Source organism: Neoarius graeffei, chromosome 22 (assembly GCF_027579695.1).
Source record: "Neoarius graeffei isolate fNeoGra1 chromosome 22, fNeoGra1.pri, whole genome shotgun sequence".
Taxonomy (NCBI): Eukaryota; Metazoa; Chordata; class Actinopteri; order Siluriformes; family Ariidae; genus Neoarius; species Neoarius graeffei.
Window position 1 is genome coordinate 24,952,869 of NC_083590.1, and position 21,609 is coordinate 24,974,477.

General features: G+C 41.1%; 1 protein-coding gene across 1 annotated transcript in view; it reads right to left on the bottom strand.

Moving 5' to 3' along the window:
• Positions 1-712: 712 nt before the first annotated feature.
• Positions 713-21,609, bottom strand: part of ube2ql1 (ubiquitin-conjugating enzyme E2Q family-like 1) — a 37,767-nt gene continuing 16,870 nt past the window's right edge. Inside the window, exon 3 of the mRNA XM_060904688.1 lies at positions 713-7,301. Coding sequence (XP_060760671.1) covers positions 7,170-7,301 — 132 coding nt within the window. The 3' untranslated portion in view covers positions 713-7,169. The remainder of the gene's footprint in view (positions 7,302-21,609) is intronic.

Sequence of the window (21,609 nt, forward strand, 5' to 3'; positions counted from 1 at the left end):
GCCAAGTCAAAGTCCTGACCTTAATCCAATGGAAATGTTGTGGAAGGACCTGAAGCGAGCAGTTCATGTGAGGAAACCCACCAACATCCCAGAGTTGAAGCTGTTCTGTACGGAGGAATGGGCTAAAATTCCTCCAAGCCGGTGTGCAGGACTGATCAACAGTTACCGCAAACGTTTAGTTGCAGTTATTGCTGCACAAGGGGGTCACACCAGATACTGAAAGCAAAGGTTCACATCCTTTTGCCACTCAGAGATATTGGATCATTTTCCTCAATAAATAAATGACCAAACTTTCAAGCACCACTGTAGGTACAGGAATGATGGTAATAAGAAGTTATGGTTTATTATGTGATATTTTAGCCAAATAGTAATCCATTCTGTGTTTCAGAAAGGTGTATTGCTCTGAAAAATGATCTGACTCGCATAGCTATGTAGCAAGTTGCATACGAAGTGTGAGCTAGTATTTGTTTAGCCAACTAAACTTACCCATGTGAAATAAATGGCACTGCAATCATGGATTCACACAGCTACGTACAAGACAACTAGTTCAGATGAAGTGACTGTAAGAATGCACGTTTTAAGTGTCTAAGTATTGTGTAAATGATTAGCAGCACAAGATCAATTTTGAAAGTACTACAGGTTCTGATCAGTCAGTGCTGAATGGCACAATGAAAGTGAACACAAACAACACAAGAACAGACAGCGGTGCAGGTTTGAATAAGCCTACAGCATTTATTGCACATTCCTGTTTGGTTTTGCTTCCATCATGTCCTGCGATGTTGCTTGTGTAGTCTTGAAAATACAATTCGTCCCTCGGTTTATTCCTTCCACTCTGGAGCCTGAGATCACTACATACAATCAGGCGATTCCTTCAATACAGGTTCACATCATTCTGCTTTTTTTCTTTTTCTTTTTTTTTCTTCTTTTTTTTTTTTTTTTTTAAATCTTGGATCAGTGACAATACCTGCAACATGCTTCCAAATCATCATTTTGGCAAACCACAAATAAATTAAAACACAAAACATTCATAGAACACAATCTGACATTTCAGACATTAATGAAAACGAAAAAGAAAGGAACGGACAATAACGGGAAAAAAAACAAAAAAAACCCGCTTTTTTCATATTTTCTCCATATTTTTCTGGCTTTTCTCTAAAAAAATGTCTAGCTAACAATCACAGACCACATGCAGATATAATACAATAGAGTCATCTCACTTGTTTGGACATTTAACTCGGTTAGTGTCTGCAATCTACCAGTCTAGGCTATATCACAAAGGTATGCTCTTAAAGCCGGCAAACATCCACGTTCGAGATATCGTGATAATTAGTCGTTGTTTATAGTATCTCCTTTCGCTATATCCATAAGGAATACACACACGAGCACTTTTTCAAAAGGACTGTCCAAACGGAGACCAGAGAAGACCAAGAGCGTGACGAGATCCTGTTTTGTACCAGATGGAAAAGGCTGGAATAAGTCGTGAGACAAGCAGCGTAATGATGCTTTTAATCCCTGCTGTGATACGCACATCGTCAAGTAAAATCCACAACTCCACAAAGGATTGTGGGAATTGAGACTGGATTATAATAACTCAATTCAAAGCGATTATAACACACATTTGCCTTTGCGCACTTGTTATACATCCCTTTTTTGTTTCGGGTTCAACAAATGATGCCGAGAAATGTTTTCAGACAGTCACGAAACAAACAGCGAGTACACTTTTCATCTCATTTTGAGAACACACGTGATCGTTTCTTCTCTGCTTGAAACCATTCAGTTCTTTTTCTGAACCCTCAAGCTTTCCTGTTAATACGAAAACACATGTCTGGGCTCGGATCATGTCTTGGCACGACAGACTTTTATTCGCCAGCCGAATCGTTTTGAGAGGCCGTGTGCACTCTGGGAACTTATCATGTAGATGGTCTGAGTCACACGGCAAACCTGCATCATCCTGCCTGAAAGGGCATGGTCAAACTCCGAGTGCTGAGAATTTATTCACCACTTTTTTTTTTTTGTCAAATGTCACATTAATTAGCAGCTTCCTTTATGACATTTAATATTCCCGAGGCACTGGGGCTTGCTCCTGCGAAGTGTGTGGTCACCAGAGGTGGACAAAGCACCCAACTTCATTACTTAAGTCAAAGTACAGATCCCACTGGTTAAATGTTACTCCGATACAAGTGAAAGTTCTCCAGTCAAATTTTTACTTAAGTTAAAGTACTGAAGTACTCGCTTTTAAAAATACTTAAGTATTAAAAGTACATTTTCTGTCAACGCATCGTTGTATTATTGCCACAACGCTTACAAAACCTAACGCCGTTACCAAAGACAGAAATGTGAATTCACAAAATGAACGCATGCCGTGCCGTCACGGTGGTTTAACGCTAAGCTAGCTAGTCAGTGAAACTCTACCCGACATGCTAGCAAACTCTTTTCAAACTCAAAATCATATTGGGTAGCTAACGCTACTAGAAAAGAAAGATTTCTACATTGTTTATTTGGCAAGATTATGCTAAAACATATTTCTGAAAGGACTTCAGATAAGTTAACGTTATTCATGTTAGCATAACTCTGTTAGTTAGCATGTAAAAACAGTGTCCAAGTTAACTAGCTATGTGTTAACGTTAGCCGTGGACAAGGCGATGGCAACTTGGCGGGAAAATCCATAGAAAGTCATTTGACGAATCAGACTGCATAGCTATTGCAACGTTATCGTTAGCTCTAAAAGCACAGACCACTTCGTTGCAAGCTTTGTCTTGGAATAAAACGTTCACATCCCTCAATATGCTTCCGCAGGTTGGATGGCGAGTTTTTGATGTGGTTCGTTTTAGCCAAACAAAGCAAACATTTAAAACGAAACGAATCTTTAATCCTTTCAGTGGTGCATTTGCCAGAAGAACCGCCTCCTTCCATTCTGCCATCAACTCATCGTGTTAAATAATGTTGCTGAGAAATAATTGATCTTGATTTTATCCAGTCTATGGACGTGACGTGACCCTAGTGATTACTGACTGGCTGTCTCAGTGTCACCTGCGAAAAAACCATCACGTTTTAGAAAAGGAAAGAAAAAACATCCACTTTCAAAGCTGCTTCATAGTAACAAGTAACGAGGAGCTTGATAGAAATGTAGTGGAGTGAAAAGTACGATATTTGTCTTTCAAATGTCGTAAAGTTAAAGTCATAAGTTGCCAAAATATTAATACTCAAGTAAAGTACAGATACTCAAAAAGTGTACTTAAGTACAGAACTCAAGTAAATGTACTTCGTTACTGTCCACCTCTGGTGGTCACATCAACCAGGAAGTGCTAGATGAAGGCATGGACATCTTCCACACAATATTCGTCATATGAAGCACTCAAGAACTTGCTGTAAAGGAAAACTCCAGCCTCAAGCATGTTCAATAGGTTTATATTGAGATATTCGTGATGTCTTAATCGAGTGTTGTTTTTGACTGGTGGTGTATTTTCAAGATTCCTGTACGATTCTAGTTTTAAATGGTGTTAACGTCAACAAAAAGATCCATCATCTCAAAATATTAAAGATTTTTTTGGGGGCTTTTTTAACCTTTATTGGATAGGACAGTGTAGAGACAGGAAATGAGCGGGAGAGAGAGACGGGGAGGGATCGGGAAATGACCTCAGGCCGGAATCAAACCCGGGTCCCCGGATTTATGGTATGGCGCCTTATCCACCTGAGCCACGACGCCCCCCATCATCTCAAAATATGACGGATAGCACACTCAGGTTTTGCTGTTAGCGATTAAAAAAGCAGGAAAAGCTTCATTTCTCAGTCATATTAATGAGAAATCCAGCATGGAAGTCGTGGAGATGTTAGTATAGCTGTGTCACGCGTGATACGTGAAAGTTCAAGCTTTCGAAGCTGACCTGTTTAAGCGGAGTGTACAGATGAGGAGGTGAGAGAGCTGGAGAGACCATCACTCTCTTTTGGTAGAGAGATGGCGTGAGGACTAATTAACGATGCCTTTGACTAAAACATTTGACGAAGACATTTTCGATATCGGAGTAGGAAAAACCAAAGAAAACCCCCTTCGAACCAGGATTCCTACTTGGAAATTCGGGAAGTTGTGTGTCCTCAATCCTGAGTTCAGCTTACAACACTGACAGTAGCACTTTTTAACTTTTAAAGGAGTTATACTGTACTGTACTATACAAATATTTCCGAGTCATGATCCATCAACATATATATATATATATATATATATATATATATATATATATATATATATATATATGTTATTTACCAGCTGGGCGGTCCGTATCGTGAAATACTGTGACCGAGGTCTTGAAAGTACTGAGCGAGGCCCTCTGGGCCGAGGTCACAGTATTTCACCATACGGACCGACCTTAAGCTGGTAAATAATATATTTATTTTTTTACCAAATTCTAACAGAAAACGAGAGCGCCCGAAAGGGAAAACTGAGCCGAGGCGAGCCGCCATTTTGAATCCTCATTCACAGCTGTAATGCAAACGGCTTCCTCCTCGGTATACAAGTGCACTTCCATGGCAGGAAAAAAAACTACATTTAGCCGCCTATGTAGTCCCCTATTTATACAAAATTGAGTCATTCAGGATTCAGCCATGTTTTTGCTCGGCGTTAGCAACAGTTAGAGGTTTTTAGCTTTCTCCTGAAATGTTTTCTTTTATTTCTTCTTCCTCAGGGTAGTAAAACTCGCTTTCACTGTGAACACTGTCGTTATCGCTATCCATGCTGTAAAATTAATGCTGTTCTCCTGAGAAATGCTGGCAAAAATTTATAAGAATTTTGATAAAAATCTTGTAAATAAATCTTATAAAAAAGATAAATGTTGACAAAAATTGCTACCATGTTTGTTGTTGCGAATGAGCGAGTCGCCAGAGGTCCGTAACCGGGGTCCGTCACGTAGGATACGGACCCGCTCGCCAGCCAATCAGAGCGTAGGATTTGATGGAAACCGGACTGCGAAAAAAATTAAGTTATTCCACAAATTCGAGTTGTACATGAGCTGATAAACGTGCATGACGAGATTGAGTGGAATAACTTTAATTCTATCCACATTCACTGGGTTTTGAGAAACGGAGCATTTTTATTGTTATTTTTTGCAAATCCGATAAATAAAAACTTTATACAAAACATCCGACAAAATAATTTCCGCTTAGAATGTAAACAAACCGGCGAAATAAGAGCTGCAATTTGTGAAAAATGCGCTAATAATAATTATTATTGAAAAAAAAAAAACATTCTTATTATTAAATACTTTTATTCCATATTTTGCTTTTTTTTTTTTTTTTTTGCAATTTTTAGGGTTTTGTTTTCAAGTAGAGTTTTTATTCCATCCTCGGTTGGTTCATTGACACTCTGCCATTTTGTTTTTCTCTACTCATGGTATATGAGCTAGTAGTTGAGTAGCCAATCAGAGCGCGTGATTGCTCATATCCAGTGAATGTGGATAGAATAACAGTTGTTAAATCTATAACATTAACTATATAGTCTGCTGTTTAGACGAGGTAAATATCCATCACTAATATTAGCTGGTGAGATTGTTGCTAATATCCAGGCATCTGTGTTTTTACTTCTGAGAGAAATCGAATGCAGCAAAATTCCCAACGGCACCGCTATCAGCAGGCAGCCGAAGAGCACTGTGGGTAATGAACGGAAGGGTTAACCTCAATGAAACTAGACAAACGTTGATGAAAGATGTTTAAAATCGTGATTTCCATTGAAGATCAATGTTTAATTATAAATATGAAAATGCAAGGTTGGAATTTTCCTTTCGATCGAGTACTTATTAAAGGTGCTTACTAAAGACGTCGTGTCTCATTGCTTTCAGGATTAACGTTGATATTTGGACAGGCAGTCAGTAAATACCAGTACGCACTGCTGAACACACAACCCGTCCCTTTCGGTCTGTTTTAATTAGCTTTTTATTATCAGTCTGCAGTTATATATAAAATTAAAAAAAAAAACCGTCAAAGCATTTTAATGTGACCGAAGGTGAGGCCTGAGTTGTTAGACGTTTCACTGAGAAATGGGTGAAGTCAGTGGACAGGAACTGAGCATCTCACGATAAGCACGACCACAGACAGGTACATTCAGTCTCCAATTATATTTATGTCTCACAGAGAAATCTGGGGTAAATCAATAAATCAGGGATTCTCGTTTCTCTGAGAACGCTAAATCCATCACGAAAGGCTCACGTACATTTCTAAAATGCATCACGGATGTGGATCTGCTCCTACTGCGTACACGCCACACCACACGCATGCTCATGCTCCGAGACTCTCACATTCAGTTCTGCCATCTGGTATCAACATCATCGAAATTCAATGCTATTGGTCTTCTCTGAGAGGAGAAAAACAAAAAACAAAAAATCCAAAATGTAATAATACTAATGATAGTAATGATTAGCAAGAATGGCTCACTACCATTCTTTTATCTTTACAGTACCTCTGCATAAGCAATGAGTGTTTTTTTTTCTTTTTTTTTTTGTTTTAAATCATCTCCACGAGAAATCAATCACCAGCTATGCAACACAGTGATGTCTAAATTTAGCCACGCGCATAGAAGGAGGGAGGGAGGGAGAGGGAGGGAGAGAGAGAGAGAGAGAGAGAGCACAGCTCCACATAAGTTACAATCTTCATGTTGCATTGAAACCATGAGGAAAAAAAATAGCGCAGTCAAAGAAGAACAGACAAAACTGAACCTCTAATGTACTGCCTTGCTATTAAACGTCATTACAATGCATGTAAATGAAAACGTCTGATGGTGTTCAGTGCAATGTGTTGTCTCTAATACAGTAAAGAGAAAACAGAGAAGAAGAAGAAGAAGAAGGGAAAGGGACTGACATAAACACAGAGAGGTATCGAGTGATCGTCAGTGAGGGTTGGGGTCTGTCCTAATTCTTTCCCCAGGGCTTCGCTCACTTCCTTTTGTCAAAACATGTTAGTAGTATCCATTCGTCGTTTCGAAATGTGATGTCATGGCGAGCGAGTGGTCCATGGCACCTTAGTGAGAAATGGCAGACGGCCGAATGAAGAGTCAGTCATCGACATACAGTGTGAGATGATACCTCTTTTATTTTTTTTTTTTTTAACAAAAGAATGTTTGGAGGTGAGAAACTGGAGAAAGCTGCGTGGAGAGGGAAGGGGATGATGCGGAGACTGGAAGCTCCTCAGCCGTCAGAAACGGGAGGAGAAACCCAGCCGTACTTCTCATGGGTCTTCACGAGGCTCTTGAATGTGGCTTCGGCTTCCTTGCGACTGAAGGCTTTCTTGGACTTTCCTGCTTTCCTGCAGATCCGGCCCTAGACAGGGGACGAAAAAAAAAGAGCAAACGATACACAAAAGCTGGTTATGAACAACACATTTTAGAATGAAATTGGACAGTAACAGAACTTCCAGGAAGCAAAAAGATATCTTTGCTGGAAAGGTGAGTTGAGGACAGGGCTTTGAACCGGTTCAAGGAACGAAAACGAAAACCGGGAACTTTTTCTATTTCACATGGAACAGAAACGAAACCAGAAACTTTATTATTTTTTATGTTCCGGAACAGAAACGCTTATTAAAAATAATGGTAACCAGTTAATACCGGTTTTTATTTCGTTCCTCAAAGTTTCCGTAGCCTACAAATAAAAAAGCCACGAGTGTCTGAGCAAAGAAGAGCCTGAACGATGCAACCTCCCTATTGGCTGTTTGTAAAAATGTATCAGTTGTTGCCCTTCCCACGGGAATCATCGCGGGCTCGAGAGACGAGACCTGACGAGTTAGTTCGTTGGTAGCAGAACAAAATGTCTGGACACAAATCGGGTTTTCAGAAAAGGAAAGAAAATAAACGGAGGGTTGAAAATACAAAAAAGGAGGCAGAAAATGCAAAACGAGTTTTAAGGTAGGACAAATGGTTAGTTTTCTGAGGCAGCCCGCCGTGGCTGCCTGCAGGCTTATTTATTATAGCCCATTTCGTTAAAATAGTTGATCTAAAATGTTTATAGTTATAGTTATGTGATGGTTGTCCTGATTTAGACTGGTGTTTTGGGGTTTTTTTGGAGGGGGTTGCGCGATGTTGCACCCGGGTCCAGATTAGGGCAGAACCGGCCCTGGCTACATTTCAGGTGTAGTTTGTTTTATGTATGTATGTACTTGCACAGATGTGTACTTGGTCTTCCAATATGGCACCTAACAAAATCTCGCGGCGCGGTGACGTCATGCGGTAGCCCTCTATAGGGCCTGACTAGCCTTTGGTAACACACTAAACGAATTCTCTTTCATTTTTGTCACTTTTTCTGTTTGTGTAGATGGGAAGACATACTGAGAATCCAAATCGCCAACATTTGAAATAATTGTTTTGAATTATTTCTTGTCTTATTTAATGAAGGTTGTAATAGAATTAGCCTACATTTGGCTTAAGCTGGATGAGACAATTTTATAGCCATTTGTTAAACAGCTGACAGGGAACGTAATTAACCGTTCCGGGAACGAAATTTTTTTGTTCTAACCGGTTCGGGAACGTCTATTTAATGGTGGAACCCAAAACCGGAAACGTTAAAATTCCGTTTCTGTTCGGAACGAACCGATAGGAAAAAAATTCTGGTTCAAAGCCCTGGTTGAGGAACACGATTGGGATTTAGAGAGCGAGAAAACGCACTGGTTATTATTAGCTCATCCAGCTGTAGGCCAGGCCAGATGAGCTTATGCGTTCACGCATCATCTGTCGTCATTGTCCGTCCACAATTTACAAAAAAAAAAAAAAAAATCGCTACTCCTCCTACAGGAATGATCAGATTTTGATCAAACTCGCGTGGAATGTTTCTAAAAGTTGTCAAGACGGTGGCGCCACGTGCCATATTTAACATTTTATGGGCGTCTGAAATCTTTGGGTGACTCGTCACATGAAACGCTACTCTTCGTAAACTGCTAGGACGTTTTCACTGAAACTCACCCAGAAGACTCTAAAGACATATTCCAATAAGAATCGTTCACTAGGTGGCGCCACCTGCCATGGATGCGGCTACACAGGGATCATATGCAATTTCACGAAAATCGCTACTCCTCCTACAGGATTGATCAGATTTTGATCAAACTCATATGGAATGTTCTCCAGGTTGGTTTGTATAAAAGTTGTCAAGACGGTGGCGCCACCTGTCATATTTACGATTTTATGGGCGTCTGGAATTTTTGGGTGACTCGTGACATGAAACATTTCTGTTCATAAACTGCTCGGATGTTTTCACTGAAACTCACCCAGAAGACTCTAAAGACATACCAACAAGAATTGTTCATCAGGTGGCGCCACCTGCCATGGATGCGGCTACACGGGTCATGTGCAATTTCACAAAAATCGCTCCTCCTCCGACAGGATTGATCGGATTTCAAAAACTCACACGCAACAAAAGTGGGCGGTATGAGCTACAGCCTCATTGAGGCTATTTTATTATACGTAATATTCATTCTATTACAAGATAAATATATATAGAATATATTTTGTATTTCTCCACCCACCAGCCAGCTCTCCCCATCATACAACAGCTTCCTCCAAGACACCTGTGCATCCTGCACTCACAGGGCAGCGTAACACACTCGGACGAACGTGCTATCCGCCCTCTTCCACATACATGAATTCACAGGATGTCCAGGATTATTAGGAATTGCTCTGATTGACAGGGAAGAGACACCGTATGCCATTCCTCCCACCCCAAAATCGCAGCCAAGTTTGCTCTTTTCCACAGATTGCTATAAGCATGATCTCCCAACGAAGGGGGACCACTTGTCTGTTGTGCCACTCCAAAGCCAAAAGAGGACGTTTATTCTTCTATTCGATGGGGGATCTAACTCCTCCTATAAACCTAACCCCTAACCTTAACATACAACCTGCTGCACAACACACTTCTCCAATCTGAAACACAGAGTCGTCTCCATCCCCTGGACTTTTACTTTGAGGTAGGAGGAGCTGGATCAGGTTTGACTCCACCCGATATGACAAAAAGGTTTACATGATACTTGATGCACAATATTCCATTTAGTACAAAATATAAAGGTTGTTCTAGACTTCGGGGAACATTTGACGTCTCCGAGATAAACCTTTTGTTATTTTCCACAAAAGAAATCTTCACTGAATCGGTTTTGAACAATAATGCAAATACTTTCCTCAACAGCGATGCTTGATCTACATTTTAGACCCAATTTATCCATAAAACATTCACTAAATGACTCCCACCCCTCCCCCCACATTACTGGCCGTCTTCGACTCCTGATTAAACTGGAATAAACAGAAAGTGATTCAGTCTCACAATCTGTTTTTGGGGGCTTATTCTATTAACTGTTATAAAATCAATTGCACAGAAAGACTATTTTCTGGATTATGTGACATTTTAGTACTAAAAACATCTGTTTTTTATTCGTCCCAATGTTCTCGTCAACTCTGTTATAAAACCGTATAAAATCCGCCAAGACTTTTAACAATACGTATGACACCTGCACCGAGTGATGTCACTTCCTCCGGCGGGAAACTTCAGAAAGGCAGTGAGATGTGTTACGTTTCTTCTCACATTAATTTGAACAAAACGTTGAGGATTTTACACCAACAGGAGATTAATGATTCGTCAAATCGGTTACTGTGATATCGGAGCGACTCTCTAAGTCATTAAAAAAAAAAACAGTCACATGATTAAAATCCATAAAATTAGTTTTTTATACATGCCGTGTGATCGCTAGTTTGAGGTTTGCATGTGGAGTTAAGGCACAAAATGGTGGAAAAGATCAACTCTGTTATTGGATCGCCCAGTTTGACGATAACGGAGTTGACGATGACGAACAGGGTCAACACTTGAAATGTACCCGCAATTATACAGTAGAACAGGCCATATATACAATACATATATATTATTTAGCAGCTTAAGGTCGGTCCGTATGGTGAAATACCGTGACTGAGGTCTTGAAAGTACTGAGCGAGGCCCTCTGGGCCGAGGTCAGTATTCAAGGCTGAGGTCACGGTATTTCACCATACGGACCGACCTTAAGCTGCTAAATAATATATTTATTTTTTTCTTTACCAAATTCTAACAGAAAACGAGAGCGCCCGAAAGGGAAAACCGAGCCGTCATTTTGAATCCTCATTCACGGCTGTAATGCAAATGGCTTCCTCCTCGGTATACAAGTGCACTTCCATAGCAGGAAAAAACTACATTTTGCCGCTTATGTAGTCCCCTATTTATACAAAATTGAGTCATTCAGGATTCAGCCATGTTTTTGCTCGGCGTTAGCAACAGTTACAGGTTTTTAGCTTTCTCCTGAAATGTTTTCTTTTATTTCTTCTTCCTCAGGGTAGTACAACTCGCTTTCGCTCTGAACACTGTCATCACTATCCATGATGCAAAATTAATGCTGTTCTTATAAATAAATCTTGTAAAAAAAAAAAGATAAATGTTGACAAAAAATTCTCCTATGTTTGTTGTTGTTGTGAATGAGTGAGTCATCAGAAGTCCATAACTGGGGTCTGTAACTGGGGTCCATATCGTGGGATACGGATCCACTCGCCAGCCAATCAGTGCGCAGGATTTGATGGAAACCGCACGGCGAAAAAAATAAATAGGCTTATTGACATATTGCTAGAAAAACAGTGGTGCTGTATTCATTAAAAAAAAAAGTGGGATGATACTTTCCTAAATTTTTAAAAAAGATAAAAAAAAATTCCGTCTGAACTTTTTAACTTCAAAATAGCCACTTTCAGGATTTGTAGTTATTATACCATGGCACTGCTGAATTCACAATCCTGACTACTCAAAAGGTGTGGATTAATTTTTACAGGTTTTTATTAACGTACTCATTCTAATACGTTATTGTTTCTGTTGTAACAACTTGCACAGGAACTTGTATGGCGGACACTAAAAATAAGCGTATTCGAAAAAAAATTTCAGTGGAATTTTTGATCGGGTGAAATTTTCTCTCAGGCCCTGGTCACACGACAGTTTGCGATGGATTTTTGCGAATACTTGGCGAGGAAAAACTGGTAGCATCTCCACCAAATCACGTGATGCACGGCGAATGTTCTCCAAGCTTCGCGAGTTGTTTTTTGGTGTGTCTTAGGCCCTGTCCACACGGCAACGGATTCAGGTGAATCTGATAAAATTGTTTATCGTTTCGGCCTGGCGTCCACACGGCACCGGCGTTTTGGGTGCCCCACAACGATATTTTTTGAGAACGGGTTCCAGAGTGGAAAAATCTGGCAACGGCGCCGTTGCAAAGTCGTCTGGATGAGTAGAACGGATTTGTTTACGATGACGTCACAACCACATGACTAGAACAAGCAGCACTCTCGCTGTTTTGTATGAACCACTGCATTGCATTCACTTTTGTATACAGCTTTTCTTTTAAATAAACAAGTAACTGAACCATTTCTTTAATTTCTTTTTTTTATTGGACAAGACTGCTTTTCAAAATGTTCACACACAATAAGAAAATTAAGTTATATAAAACTATGCACACTAATAAAACTAATTTGTACACACAGAAGTCACGATTTCCTCGCGTAGTCGCAGCCATCTTCTTGTTGTTGTGTGTTTGTTCCTGTGAGTGCTGCACGCCGGGTAGAAGAAGGGGTTTATGCGCATGCATCTACTTCTATTGTTCTGGTGTCTCCGATGGGACCGTCTTACAGCGCCCCTAGAGGTGTGGCATGTGTATTGCATCGTTTTCAGCAAGCGTTGCGTTGCCATATGTACCTGATATTTTACTGATCCGTTGCCCACGTGGACGCGATATTTTTTAAAATAAAATCTCGTTGCCATTGTCGTGTGGATGTAGCCTCAGCCTCCTGAGTGGCCAGAAACGTTGTGAAAATTTTCAGTGCATGCATTTAAATTTGGTCGGCGATGTTTTCGCTGGCAAACTAAGCGCCGAATACCTGCAGATGGATGTGGAAATACTTCCCAAAGCTTGGGGAAGCATCACCACCAAAATGCCTCATTTTCATCAAAGCATCGCAAAGCATCGCGAGCTGTATTGTGACCGTAGCCTAAGTTCCTGTGAGTAATAACATGAACTAATTTGTTTCACAACATTAAATAAAACTAGAAACGGATAAAAAGTGGTAGAAATGCTGTTAATGGAAAATAATCGTCTGCTTGTCGTGTCATTACTTACGTAAAAACAATAAACTATACTCTCTTTTTTAAATCTCATCTCATCTCATCTCGTTATCTCTAGCCGCTTTATCCTGTTCTACAGGGTCGCAGGCAAGCTGGAGCCTATCCCAGCTGACTACGGGCGAAAGGCGGGGTACACCCTGGACAAGTCGCCAGGTCATCACAGGGCTGACACATAGACACAGACAACCATTCACACTCACATTCACACCTACGGTCAATTTAGAGTCACCAGTTAACCTAACCTGCATGTCTTTGGACTGTGGGGGAAACCGGAGCACCCGGAGGAAACCCACGCGGGCACGGGGAGAACATGCAAACTCCACACAGAAAGGCCCTCGTCGGCCACGGGGCTCGAACCCGGACCTTCTTGCTGTGAGGCGACAGTGCTAACCACTACACCACCGTGCCGCCCTCTTTTTTAAATGATGTAATTTATTGCAATATTAATATTACGTCATCACATTGCCCAGCCCTACTGCTCTCGTCCCGGTTTGGACAAGCTTCTGCGTCAGGTTTACATCCCTTTGGATAAAACTACATAGAACTCGATGCCAACGGCGTCGATGGGGACGCCTTCGCTTGATAGACCACATGTCTTATTAAGTTGTGATTTGGGGATGGACATTGGACCTCACAGTAATCTTGACCTGGTGAAATTACTTGTATCAGCCTTGGAGATATTGTGTTCACAAGGTTTTCGGACAGACATTTGACCTCACCTTCGACCTTTTGATCTCAAAATCTAATCAGTTCATGTTTGTCCCAAAGCGCACAAATGGTGAAAGCTTGGTGAAATTCCTTTCATTAGCCTTTGAGATATCGTGTTCACAAGGTTTCGGGATGGACGGACGCACGGATGGACAACCCGAAAACATAATGCCTCCTGCACCTTATGGTGGCGGAGGCATAAAAAAATATCCGCAAATGCTGCTGCTGAGATCAGCTACCTATTAAACAAGCCGTCATGGAGAAGAGCTAATGATCTTGAGTAAACTAATCTGCAGCCGCTGGCCCCTTTTAACACCTGACTTGAATGAGCACTGAAGCAAAACACTCTTCTCAGTTTACAGCTCCTACACTCACCAACACTTAAACTGCCTTTAAGTGACGTTTAGTCAGTTTCGCATCTCACGCTTCGATTTTCTCACTGAACATGATCAGATTCGGGAAGTTACCGCGGAGACTCTGAGTATCCTTGGGAATGTGTTTGACCACCTCAGAGAAGTCGAGGTAAACAGGACACACACTGCCTCACAGGTCATTCTGATCATTAGGAGAGTTTAGTGCAGAAAGCAACGATGTAATCCGAAGCGCTGCCATAATCGCGTTAATCTGATCCTGATGTGTAAGAGAGACAAAGTGGTGTCAGAGCAACGCCAGTGGAAAATGTGACCCTGTCCTCGATCATTTATGAAGAAAAGGCAACATAATGAAGAGCAATGATTTCACTTGGCAATGATTAGTGAGTTTGGTGTGTAAAATATTCAAGACATGCCACTGCTCTGATCCATATTCTGGAGAGACATATGGAAAATATACACTCACCAGCCACTTATCCCATATCCCTGCTGTTTGACGCGGTTCTCTAATCAGCCGATCCCTTGACAGCAGCACAGTGCATCAAATCATACAGATACAAATCAAGAGCTTCAGTTAAAGGAGAACCGAAGGCAAATTTCTTATTATCAAAATTCTCTCTCTCATTTTATTAAATATCGGAATGCAGTTTTGATCGCTATTTTGTCGCTGCTATAGCAAGTTATGAGTGTTTGAAATATGCTCTGTAATATATCAGTCCGTATGTCAAAGCGATGGCCGTAAACGAGATTCGTCGAGACCTGTGCGAGACATCGTAGGACGGAAGTAAAACGTACAGCGGAAATCAAAATCACCGACATCTGCCAACGTTGTCAAAAGACGCGCACGCCCTCTTTCGAATGCTGATGTAATCAAGCGGGAAGTTGGGCTCGTTTTGATAGCAATCAGGAAAGTTTGAAAAAAGTAGGCAGTAATCGTCATTTAAACTCATTTTTGTGCAATATTTCGTTTGGGAAAAAAACAGTTTTCAAAATGGCGGCGCTGACACCTGGCTGACGCTTCACATTTTGAAGTCTCGCACAAGTCTCGTGAAGATCGCGCGGATAAGCGACGCCTGCCGTGGACCAAACGAACTAAATTCAACACGGCTAAAAACCGGATAGACCGATAAGTATCATATTTAATTGCCAATACGAGTCACGATATAAGGTTACTAAAACCGAAAACGTAAATGAATGACACGTTAATTAAGAAATAAAGCAAGTTTAAAAATGACTTCAGTTCTCCTTTAATGTTCAAACATCAGAATGGGAAAAATTGTGATCTCAAAGTGTGACTTTCTTTCACGGTGGCATGGGTGTTGGTTTGAGCCTGATGGTTTGAGTATTTCAGAACCCGCTGAGCTCCTGGGCTTTTCACACACAGCATTCTCGAGAGTTTACACAAACAGAACGGTGCGAAAAACAAAAAACATCGAGCGAGTGAACGAACAGTGACAGTTCTGTGGGTGGAAACAAACGCCTTGTTGATAAGAGAGCTCAGAGGAAAACGGTCAGATTAGTTCGAGCTTTTTTGCCAGGAAGGATATCGTAACTCATAGCAACTCTTTACAACCGTGGTGAGCAGAAAAGCATCTCAGCATGCAGCAGCAGAAGAACACATTGGGTTCCAGTCCTGCAGCCAAGAACAGGAGTCTTAGGGTGTATTCAGACCAGGACAGTTCGATAGTTCACTTGCTTTGGTCCGAACCAAATTTTTTTTTTTTCATTTTGGTGCGGTTCGCTTTCACACTGTACATTTTAGTAAGCGGACCAAAATCTGTCAACAAAGCCACGCGCCCTGAGGTCGTTCAGCTATTGGTCAGAGATGACACGCGCACAAAGCGTTAAGTTCAAAAGTAGTCATGGAGGCTTTCCGTGCTGTTATTCTTTTTAATGTCATCAAAGCTATATGTTTTTTCCAGTTTTTACTGTTTTCACAATTGTGCGATTACTATGCTGTTGTACAAGTAATTTATCAACGACGACTTCAAAGGGCAAGGCGGCTACGGAGGATAGCGTTGATGAGCGCACATCATGTTGTGACAGTTCTGGCTCTTCACGCAATAGATGAATTTCTTTTTTGCGTCGCTAGTACCGTCACTTTTTGAAAGAATGTCCCTGATTTTAATGTAGGTCTGACGGAGTTTCTTCACTTTTAGCCGACATTGTTCTGGGGAGCGCGTGAACCCCTTCTCCTTCATTTTCTCACTGAATACAGCAAACACGTCGGCATTTTTGTGTGTTCTCTCCAAAAGCTCAGATATGTGGACATCTGCCCATATATCCACAAGGGTGCGCGTTTCTTCCTCGGCCCACGTTTGCCCCCTACTCATTTTTTGTACTCTGTAGTCTAGCCTACCACTGGTCTGAATGACTGAACGACTGTTGTAAGTTTCCCTTGACAACCGAAACAGTGTTTGCACTTTGCGGTGGAGTGTCAAGACTCTGTTTCCCATAATGCTCGACAAATGACGGAAGCTCCCGAGGTACAAAAAAGCAAAACTGTCAGATTAGGTCCGGTCTGCTTTCACACCTCCAAAAGATCCGCACCAGAGTTCCTTTGGTCCGGACCGAGTCCGACCTTGCAGCTCGGTCTCGGTCCGCTTGTTTGGTCCGGACCAGAGTTCGGTGGTTTGTATTCAGACCAACCCAAAAGGTCCGGACCAAGGGAAATTTGGTTCGTTTGGTCCGGACCAAACAACATAGGTGTGAATACGCCCTTAGAATCAAGAACAAGTTCCTGTTAAAGTGGCCGGTGAGTGAGCATGTGTGTGATTTTATATAAAATGAAACATCTCCGAATTGCTTGTTGTGCAACGTAATATACAGCAACATAAAGTTGCTTACGCAGTAATTATAAATAGCTAGTACGGGTGCAAACCTCGGACTTCTACGTGACACAACGTGATCTTAAGGCAATGATTCGATAATTTACAATACCACTGAATCCGCTATGATACAATCATCCACTATCGCTGCAAACCTCCTGATCGTTACACCCCACTTGGCTCGCACATGTGAGAGAGCCTGTTATGTTTGTTGTGCTGTCAGAAGAGAAACGCTAAACTGACCATCATCGATCTGACATTGGCTGATATTCAAAGGCTGCGTTCGAAACAGAAGGTTGCTGCCTTGTTGCCTCACTGCTGTAATAGACAGGTGTCTCATAAGGCAGGATTTTGGACTGAAGGCATCTTGTGAGGACGTTTGTTTCGAATGACCTTTTAGTACAGCATTTACGGTAACGTGTGACATCAGCACGCCATGTAACTAAACCAAAGAGTTCGCTCGTTCACTAACAAATCATTTGCTTTGTCCAAATGTGTTTGGTTACAGTCACGGGGTTATAAAGTAGTTTATTTCAATCTTTATTTCTCTGTAACTTTTCACAAATCTCAGTGAAAACAAGCCCAAAAACATTTTGTCTACAAAATCACTTTTCTGTGAAGTTTGGACCGCCGTTTTTTTTTTGTGTTGTTTTTTCCCCTGTTGCTTGAGGGAGCTCCCGCACAGATTCATGGGTAATATGCTGCATTGACGACACATCAACATTGCCTTCAACTAGAGGCGGTTTGAAGGCATCTTAGAAGACAGGAAATGAGAGTTTGATCAGTTTCAAACAGTCCTTGATGCCTTTCCATTCCCCATTTTCGAACGCACGCAAAGTTTTAGTAGCATTTCATCTCTACGCACTTCTATTCCATTTACAATTAATATCCATTGAACATTTCTCAATTCAGGACATGTTCCTAGATTAATATCCTTTTCCTGGATCTGATACCAGTCACTGCCCTGTGATGTCATCACTGTGATGTCATTCCTGATCCTCCAACAGCAAACAAGAACTTTTAACCTCCTAAGGCCCAAGCTGTTTTTTTTACATGCATTTTTAATTTCTTTTTGCTATTTGGGCTTATTAGAACCTGATTAGAATAAAAACTAAGCATCATCTTTTGATAAGATGTACTTTTAGAGAAAAAGTATGTCCACATATGTGGATTCTTGTTCGGAATTTCCATAAAGTGCTGTCCACGCATGTGACCGCTAAGCCCTAGGAGGTTAATATAAAGGTTTGCGTTCGTAGCTAGCTTTAAATATTCCCTTCAAAACAGGCAGATAAAGCACTGGACCGAATTTATTGAAAATACTGAAGCCGTTTCATTGTTAAATTATAGAAAGTTTAACTTTCTGTTTGTAGCTATTTAACCTGCTGAATCTATCAGCTAGCTAGCTACAAGCTAGCTTGCATACAAACTACTAACAGTGTTTGAACTTAAAGGAGAACTGAAGGCAAATTTTTTTTTACTGTCAAAATTCTCTCTCTCATTTTATTAAATATCGGATTTTGTCGCTGCTATAGCAAGTTATGAGTGTTTTGAAATATGCTCTTTAATATATCAGTCCATATGTCAAAGCGATGGCCGTAAACGAGATTCGTTGAGACCTGTGCGAGACGTCGTAGGACGGAAGTAAAACGTACAGCAGAAACCAAAGTCACCGACATCTGCCAACGTTGTCAAAAGACGCGCGCGCCCTCTTTCGAATGCTGACGTAATCAAGCCGGAAGTTTTGTTTGTTTTGATAGCAATCAGGAAAGTCTGAAAAAAGTAGGCAGTAATCGTCATTTAAACTCGTTTTTGTGTAACATTTCGTTTGGAAAAAAAACAGTTTTCAAAATGGCGGCGCTGACACCCGGCTGACACTTCACGTTTCGAAGTCTCGCACAAGTCTCGTGAAGATCGCGTGGATAAGCGACGCCTGCCGTGGACCAAACGCACTAAATTCAACATGGCTAAAAACCGAATCGGCCGATAAGCAAAATATTTAATTGCCAATACGAGTCATGATATAAGGTTACTAAAACCGAAAACGTAATTGAATAACACGTTAATTAAGAAATAAAACAATTTAAAAAATGACTTCAGTTCTCCTTTAATGCTGCAGATAAAGAACTGAACCATAGTGCTACACAATTCCTCGTCTGAACTGGATAATGAGAAGAGCAACAGCGATGACATTAGACGAATGTTGATCCAAGACCACGATCTGCTTAATGACATGCCAATAGCAATGGCAGCAATGCTACTAACAGTCTTCTAAATCAAGCACAAGTATGTGAAAAATACACCACGCAGCCTGAATCTGTCTTTGTAGGACAAATAGGCTTGATTTATCGGGGACACACACACACATTCCACTCAGGGTGTGTGACGGTGACATAGCAGCGCTGAGATGAGATGAGATGCATGAGGCCCACGGTTGGATCTATGCCAGCGCTAATGCAGGAGACTGCACTGCTATTTCTATGAGCTCTCCATGTTCGATAGCCACGGCATCATCATGGTTCCATTCCCATGGTTCGTCTAGGACTTTCACTGACTGGTTAACTGAACTGAATGGATTAAATCTACAGCCCTAGCAAGGTTTTGCTAATATGACACAAAGTCTACAACCCCATTTCCAGAAAAGTTCGGGATATTTTCCAAAATGCAATAAAAACAAAAATATGTGATTTGTTCATTCATGTCCATCTTTATCTCTCATCTCATCTCATTATCTCTAGCCGCTTTATCCTGTTCTACAGGGTCGCAGGCAAGCTGGAGCCTATCCCAGCTGACTACGGGCGAAAGGCGGGGTACACCCTGGACAAGTCGCCAGGTCATCACAGGGCTGACACATAGACACAGACAACCATTCACACTCACATTCACACCTACGGTCAATTTAGAGTCACCAGTTAACCTAACCTGCATGTCTTTGGACTGTGGGGGAAACCGGAGCACCCGGAGGAAACCCACGCGGACACGGGGAGAACATGCAAACTCCACACAGAAAGGCCCTCGCCGGCCCCGGGGCTCGAACCCGGACCTTCTTGCTGTGAGGAGACAGCGCTAACCACTACATCACTGTGCCGCCCTCAACTTAATTGTATTTTGTAAATATAAATGAAGTTAGAATTTGATGCCTGAACACACTGAAAAACAAAGTTGGGACAGAGGCATTATAACCATTGTATTACATCACCTTTCCTTTAATAACCCTTTTTAATTTTATGGGATCTGAGGATACTAATTGTTGCAGTTTTGCAATTGGAATCTTTGTCCATTCTTGCTTGATACAAGACTTCAGCTGCTCAACAGTCCATGGTTGGCATTGCCCGTTTCTTCTCTTCATGATGTGCCATACATTCTCAATAGGAGACAGATCTGGGCTGGCAGCAGGCCAGTCAAGCACATGCACTCTGTGTCTATGAAGCCACACTGTTGTAGCCCTTGCATATATATGGGTCATTCTAGAATTCGGGGTACATTTAATGTTTCCGAGATAAACTTTTTACCCATAAAACATATTAATTAAACGACTCCCTCCCCTCCCCTCCCCCCACATTATTGGCTGTCTTCGACTACTGATTCATCCATTCGGGCTTATTCTATTAACTGTTATAAACTCAACTGCATACAAAGTCTATTTTCTGTATTATGTGAAATTTCAGTCATAAATTTTTTTTTTTTTATCCGTCCTAATGTTCTTGTCAACTTTGTTGACTCTGATAAAACCGCATAAAATCCACAAAGACTTTTAATAATACGCATGACGGCTGCACTGAGTGATGTCACTTCCTCTGGCGGGAAACTTCAGAAAGGCAGTGAGGTGTGTTACGTTTCTTCTCTCATTAATTTGAACAAAATGTTGAGGATTTTACACCAACAGGAGATTAATTATTCATCAAATCTGTTGTTGTGATATCGGAGCCAATCTCTCACTCATTTTCTTATAAACGATAATATGATTAAAATCCATAAATTTGTTTTTATACATGCCATGTGGTCGCTAGTTTGAGGTTCGCATGTGGAGTTAAGGCACACTGGTGGAAATTAGGGCTGTAACGATACACCCAACTCACGATTCGATTCGTATCGCGATTTTTGACCCACGATTCGATACGCCCACGATTTTTTAAAAATGTTTTTTTAAAGTAGTAAATTTGACTTATTAACATTTACTTACTTACATTAACTATTTAATAACAAATAATTCAGACCACTGCAGAGAATGAGTAATATGTATGCAAAAATGAACAAATGTATGTCCAAAGATTGTTTTATTTCTCAAAATAATACTGTTGAGCCGGAAGCTCTGGTTTTTTCGGTTCTGAAAAAGTCATTTTTCCAAATCGTGTAAATCTGTTAAGATTTTTTTTTTTTTTGGGGGGGGGGGGGGGGGGGGGGTGGCTCTCTCACTGTCTCACTCTCATAGGGCCAATGATTTTCTGTGATCGCGGAAAACAGATGGAAATTACGGAATTTTTATGGTGAAACATTGCTCGCGTGTCAAAATGTAACTGCCGCAGAAGGCTTCCGCCCAAGCAGACATGCCTTCAGTGTTGCCAGATA